Here is a 6,603-nt window from a genome sequence, read left to right as displayed (position 1 = left end):
TTTCCTACTGAGTGATAGATGTGATTTGTTGTAAGACACAGAATGAGGTATGAGGCTCTTTGTATGTAGTTGTGGGTGGCTCTGAGAAGAGCCTTTGTGTTTGGTGAGGAAGAGGAGTTGGGGATTACTTGGTCTTGGCAGCCTTGTGGCTCTCGGTCTTCTTGGGCAGCAGCACGGCCTGGATGTTGGGTAGGACTCCTCCCTGGGCGATGGTGACGCCCCCGAGCAGCTTGTTGAGCTCCTCGTCGTTGCGGACGGCGAGCTGGAGGTGTCGGGGGATGATGCGGGTCTTCTTGTTGTCGCGGGCGGCGTTGCCGGCCAGCTCGAGGATTTCAGCGGTGAGATACTCGAGAACAGCGGCGAGATAGACGGGAGCTCCGGCCCCGACCCGCTCGGCATAGTTACCCTTCCTGAGCAGGCGGTGAACACGACCGACTGGGAACTGCAGACCAGCCCGGGATGATCGGGTCTTGGCCTTAGCCCGAACCTTTCCTCCTTGTTTACCGCGGCCAGACATGATTCTGTGATAATGGAGTTCTCAAAGAGATGTGAATGGCTGGAGCCGCTCCCTTTCCTGTTATACTCTGAATGATATGACGTCTCGCCCTGTGATTGGCCACGTTTGAAGCCAGCCAATAACCTCTAGGTTTGTATCTAGACCAATCGGTAAAAGAGGTAGGAAAGCATGACGTCACTCCCCATCACATGGCTGAGTCCTCCAATAGAAGAGTGAGGAGGAAGGAAGCTCATTTGCATAGGACAGCCTATATAAGCAGCACATGAGGGCGGCGCCAGTACACTTTCTCTTCTCAGAGCGGAGAAAACATTCTTATCCTTGATCATGCCTGAACCAGCCAAGTCCGCCCCGGCGCCCAAGAAGGGCTCCAAGAAAGCCGTGACCAAGAGCCAGAAGAAGGACGGCAAGAAGCGGAGGAAGAGCAGGAAGGAGAGTTATGCCATCTACGTCTACAAGGTGCTCAAGCAGGTCCACTCCGACACCGGCATCTCCTCCAAGGCCATGAGCATCATGAACTCCTTCGTCAATGACATCTTCGAGCGCATCGCCGGCGAAGCTTCCCGCCTGGCTCATTACAACAAGCGCTCCACCATCACCTCCCGGGAGATACAGACCGCCGTCCGCCTCCTCCTGCCCGGAGAGCTGGCCAAGCACGCCGTCTCCGAGGGCACCAAGGCCGTCACCAAGTACACCAGCGCCAAGTAATACCCCTCCCCCACCCATCACCCCAACAACACACAAAGGCTCTTCTAAGAGCCACCCACAGACATCACAGCAGAGCTCTACTCCGATCTTCATGTGTTTTGTTATTTAGGAAGTTAATTAATTTTTAGAAAATAGAAAACTTTTCTCTTTAAATTATCTTTAGATAAGTACTGTAGATCGCCTAGACTGGGAGGGGAATGGATCGAACCTTCCTTCTATTCCCATCCTGATTCTAGATTTATTGCGGAGATCTATCTCCACTCTATACTATATACTCGCCTCTATACATTCCCTATTCATCGCCTCGTAATGCGCACACACCCGACTGTTCTACCAGGAATCACCACAAGGCGGCAGAGCTGAATAAACATGTATATGCCGAACTCACACATTCTTACAATAAAACATCCTCCGCCTTACATTGTTACTTTATCTCAAATCACACGTTGGGAAGATCGCGGAGCTTTTTTCCCACAACACAATGGGGGAGAGAAACAAGAAAAATGAAACATTTATCTATTCAATCAGCCCAGCCAAATCTTTGTCTATTTGTATATATTTCCATCACCAACAGCAAATCGATGTCCATAGATAAAGCCATAAGCTACCTGATAGGTAAATGACACAAAATATGTACAAAGTATCAGCTACACAAAAATCTGATCACAATATCACCTCGGACAGCACACAGTCCTTTATAGAAGAAGACAATTCTCCAATGAAGTCATTGGACAGCCTGCCATTACAAGGAGGGGGAGGGGACTTCCCCACATTCTGCGCAAAATTCTAATAAATTACAGCATATAAAACAGCCAAACGTGGCGTTTTGAATGTTTCCAAGCGCAGAGGAGGGGTTTGGGGTCTTTTAGACCCCCAGATCCCTCCACAAGAGTACCTGTAAAAAAAATAATAATAAAACATATATGTATATATATATTATTTTTTTTTATTTATTTTAATTTTAGAAAATATCGGTTGATATTTACCGATATGCGATGACCAAACTATCGGTATCGGCAATAAAAAAAAAAACTATAACGGTCGATCACTAGTTTTAAGAACAAAATGTAACAACAGGTATTATTTTTAAAACATTTTGTGTAGTTTGGTGCCTAAAAAGTCCATAAGAGTTCACTGATCAATTTACTATTATATTTGGGATGTGGCACCTTTTTATGCTCGCATTCACAGCACCACCCTGTGAGGAGGCCTTTATTCCCTAGCTCCTTTATTACTAACACTTTAAGTTTTTAATCTGCTAATGATGATTCATCTATAAATGTGTAGATATTAGTAATTGTGTTAAACATGTGGAATGACGTAGGAACATTTTTCTATTTCTAACTTTTATAAAGGACTGTGTGCTGTCTGAGGTGATATTGTGATCAGATTTGTATGTAGCTGATACTTTGTACATATTTTGTGTCATTTACCTATCAGGCAGCTTATGGCTTTATCTATGGACATCGATCTGCTGTTGGTGATGGAAATAGATACAAATAGACAAAGATTTGGCTGGGCTGATTGAATAGATACAATGTATCGTTTCTCTTGCTTCTCTCCTCCATTGTGTTGTGGGATAAAAGCTCCGCGATCTTCCCAACGTGTGATTTGAGATAAAGTAACAATGTAAGGCGGGAGATTGTGGAGGATGTTTTATTGTAAGAATGTGTGAGTGCGGCATATAGATGTTTAGGAGATCTGATTGTAGATTTCCTCACCTAAGATTGTGACCCCGCTGAGGGAACAACGTGCTATATATTTATTTAGTTATTATATTTGTTTATATCGTATTTAATGTGAAGGAAGGATGTGATCTCCTTACAGGGACTGGCTGACATTTCCCTCCATCCTTTGATCTCCAGAAGATATTCAGCAGAATTAGAGACAGAGAACTGTGATTGGTGAAATTTTCACATTATATAATTCAAATTTCCCGCCGTAATTCTATGGAACGTTGCAATTATCTCAAATAGAATAATCCGACACTAAAATTTGACATCTCTTCCTTCGGGAACATCGATCAACCGTCCTCTGAATTGTCGGGCAGTTTATCTAACCGAGAATAATAAATACGTTAGAAATATAAATGTTCATTTCTTCCAGTCTTTTCTTTTACTTCACAATCCAGAATTCGCCCTGCTAGAGAAGGTTTCCTATAGAAATTAATGAAAAGTCTACTGAACAAGTATTTTTTTTGGGGGGGGGGGAAACGATTAAAGATTTCAGAATGCATTTCTTTAAAATCCTTATAAGAAAGACATTATTGACTGAAGAAGGAAACGCCCACAGCTGTGATTGGCTCAGATTTCAAATTGCTCCTTTTTAAATTTGCCGCCTGAATTGTAAAGAACGTTACAGAGAAATAATCAGCCCTATTATACCGCCAAATCCGACACTGAGACCTGAGATCATCAGATGAGACATTTAACCGAGAAATCTCATCAATTCTTAATTATCAAGAAGATGAATAGAAATGGAATGTGAAGATGATTGAATAATGTAAAACATTTCCATATCTTCTCTTTTATTCCAAGTCCTCAGAATGCAGAATCCCCTCCCCCATTGCTACATACAGAACATGATAGTGAGATGACTTTTCTCATAGAACTCTACCTTTCTATATGATGGGATAGGAAGTATTACACGTTTCATAGAAACCTTCATTAGAGATTTTACCTGAAAATCAAATCTAAACTCTGACACCTTACTGATCACTAAGAAAAAAACGACTTTATAAAGCCAGAAATTATTTCCGATTCAATAAAACATTTCCCGATGATCCTTCCTGGGCAGTTTATAGTAAAATTGTCCTTTAGTGGATTTCACAAAGCATTTCATCTTCACAATATTTCTAATGTCTCCTATTTCAGGAATGGCGCGCACAGCTTTCCGGGCAGGTTCGGGTTAATCTGTCCCATGTGACCTCTTGCTGGGAAAGCCCCGCCCTACTGAAAGCTGAATCACACAACTCAGTCATTGGCTGATTAGAGCTCTAAGAAATAGTCCAATTAAACCTAAGAAGGCGTGGTCAGCACTAACCAATAAACGCGGAGCGCGGTCTGTATAAATAGACGCCGCACAGCCCGTGTTCTCACACTTCTGTTCCGTCTGGAGATTAGAAGAGTTTCTCCGCCATGGCAAGAACCAAGCAGACCGCTCGTAAGTCCACCGGAGGGAAAGCTCCCCGCAAGCAGCTGGCCACCAAAGCCGCCCGCAAGAGCGCCCCGGCTACCGGCGGAGTCAAGAAGCCTCACCGCTACAGGCCCGGCACCGTGGCTCTCCGGGAGATCCGCCGCTACCAGAAATCCACCGAGCTGCTCATCCGCAAGCTGCCCTTCCAGCGCCTAGTCCGAGAGATCGCCCAGGACTTCAAGACCGACCTGCGCTTCCAGAGCTCCGCCGTCATGGCTCTGCAGGAAGCCTCCGAGGCTTATCTCGTAGGACTCTTCGAGGACACCAACCTCTGCGCCATCCACGCCAAGAGGGTCACCATCATGCCCAAAGACATACAGCTGGCACGCCGCATCCGCGGAGAGAGGGCCTAAATACATTCTTATCTCCCTCCATACTATATCTACAAAGCACAAAGGCTCTTTTCAGAGCCACCACATCCGCCTCACAAAGAGCTCCATACTACCTCATCACTCCTACTACATGCTGCAAATCCCCGCCTCATCACCCCTACTACATGCTGCCAATCCCCGCTACTACATTTCTACACTTTCCTGGCCATCAGCTTCACTGCATTTCTCTTTTCTCTCCGCTCCTCAGTGTGGAAGTAAATCTCATCCGTAACATTTCTAAACCGATCCCAGAGAAATTCACATTTCTCATCTATAAAGGAGATCCTTTTACCGATTTATTGTCCCCTAAATACAATGGAACTCATCTGTAACATTACTAACAATTACAGAGTAACAATTCACACTTCCTCAATATCTTCCCTAAGAGATACATTGGGACAATATTTAACGGTAAAACAAATCACTTCCTAGGAACAGATTGAACAATGTTTGGATTCTCTCAGGAGACACATTCTTGTATTTTCTAGAAACGTCATTTCTTATTCCAAACAGAATCGCTAGGAATAGTGCTTAGAGATCTGAGGATCGATCAGCCCATAGAGGAGGATGAGATCTCACGATCATTACAATGATTCTTCTTAGAACGTTCATAATGGCCGCATTACATACTGAAATATCATGTGTAGCTCTGTTAGGAGTAGAAGGGTGTAGGTAGGTAGGTGTAGCTCTGATAGGAGGAGATGGGTGTAGGTAGGTGTAGCTGTTAGGAGGTGGGGTGTAGGCAGGTATGTGTAGCTCTGTTAGGAGGAGGTGGGTGGCTCTGAGAAGAGCCTTTGGGGGGTGTAGATGGAGATCTCCGGCTGCTGGGATTTATTTCTTCTTCGGAGCGGCCTTCTTGGGCTTGGCTGCTGTCTTGGCTTTGGCCGCCTTCTTAGCCGGACTCTTGGCGGCTTTTTTCGGTTTGGCTGCAGCTTTGGGCTTCTTGGGGCTCTTTGTCGCCTTCTTGGCAGCTGCAGCCTTTGCCGGTTTTTTGGGGCTCTTGGCCGCTTTGCTGGCCGCCTTCTTCTTAGGGGACTTCGCCGGCTTCTTGGGTGATTTGGCCGCCGGTTTCTTGGGGGACTTGGCCGGCTTCTTAGCAGCAGCCAATGGCTTCTTGGCGGTTTTCTTGGCCTTGTCGCCCTCTTGCTGCTTCTTGTTGATCTTGAAGGATCCGGAGGCTCCATGTCCTTTCACCTGGACGAGGTTCCCCTTGGTCACCAGCGCCCTGACGGCGATCTTCAGACGGCTGTTGTTCTTCTCTACATCGTATCCTCCGGCGGCCAGGAGCTTCTTGAGGGCGGCCAGGGAGACCCCGCTGCGCTCCTTGGAAGCGGCCACGGCTGTGACGATGAGATCGGACACGCTGGGACCGGACGGCTTCTTGCTGCCTTTCTTCCCTCCTCCGGCTGTCGCCTTCTTAGTCGCCTTCTTCTTGGCGGCGGGCTCCGCTGGAGGAGCGGCGGCTGGGGCGCTCTCAGTCTCCGTCATGATTCTCAGGGAGTTTTTAAAACAGATAATAGAAACATCATTCTGGGATGGCGCTCTGCCTTATATACAGACGTTCTGCGCCGCTATTGGTTGATATAGAATTTGTCTTCTGCGCTGCTATTGGTTACACCTTAAACACGCCCACTAATTCTTATTTCAGTGTTGGAGAATCTTCTCTCTCTTCTTGTGTTTCCCCGTCAGAGAGATAAACGATTTTAATATGAAATGGAAGGATGGCCGATCTTTATCGGGGACCCGATCTGCTCACTGGACTGTCACTTATCGATCTCTCACTTACCGCTCTCATCATCTGCTCAGGAGGCTGAA

General features: G+C 46.1%; 3 protein-coding genes across 3 annotated transcripts; 1 reads left to right on the top strand and 2 right to left on the bottom strand.

The window, feature by feature from the left end:
- Positions 1–124: 124 nt before the first annotated feature.
- LOC309543649 (histone H2A type 1-like) lies at positions 125–517 on the bottom strand (the record flags this gene model as incomplete). Its single annotated transcript, XM_082276103.1, has 1 exon — positions 125–517. One exon carries the CDS (start codon positions 515–517, stop codon positions 125–127), a length of 393 nt encoding a protein of 130 aa, XP_082132229.1.
- A 324-nt stretch (positions 518–841) lies between these two features.
- Positions 842–1,231, top strand: LOC309543646 (histone H2B 1.1-like; the record flags this gene model as incomplete). Its single annotated transcript, XM_082276100.1, has 1 exon — positions 842–1,231. One exon carries the CDS (start codon positions 842–844, stop codon positions 1,220–1,222), a length of 381 nt encoding a protein of 126 aa, XP_082132226.1. The 3' UTR covers positions 1,223–1,231.
- Positions 1,232–5,619: 4,388 nt separating this feature from the next.
- LOC309543623 (uncharacterized protein) lies at positions 5,620–6,276 on the bottom strand (the record flags this gene model as incomplete). The annotated part of the gene is made up of 1 exon (XM_082276079.1): positions 5,620–6,276. The coding sequence occupies one exon, from the start codon at positions 6,274–6,276 to the stop codon at positions 5,620–5,622; it is 657 nt and encodes a 218-aa protein (XP_082132205.1).
- Between the last annotated feature and the right edge of the window lie 327 nt (positions 6,277–6,603).

Source organism: Pelophylax lessonae, assembly GCF_965119305.1.
Source record: "Pelophylax lessonae genome assembly, contig: HAP1_SCAFFOLD_270, whole genome shotgun sequence".
In the NCBI taxonomy this organism is placed as follows: Eukaryota; Metazoa; Chordata; class Amphibia; order Anura; family Ranidae; genus Pelophylax; species Pelophylax lessonae.
The sequence above is the reverse complement of the archived record's forward strand: the minus strand, read 5'-3'. Positions and strand labels throughout refer to the sequence as shown.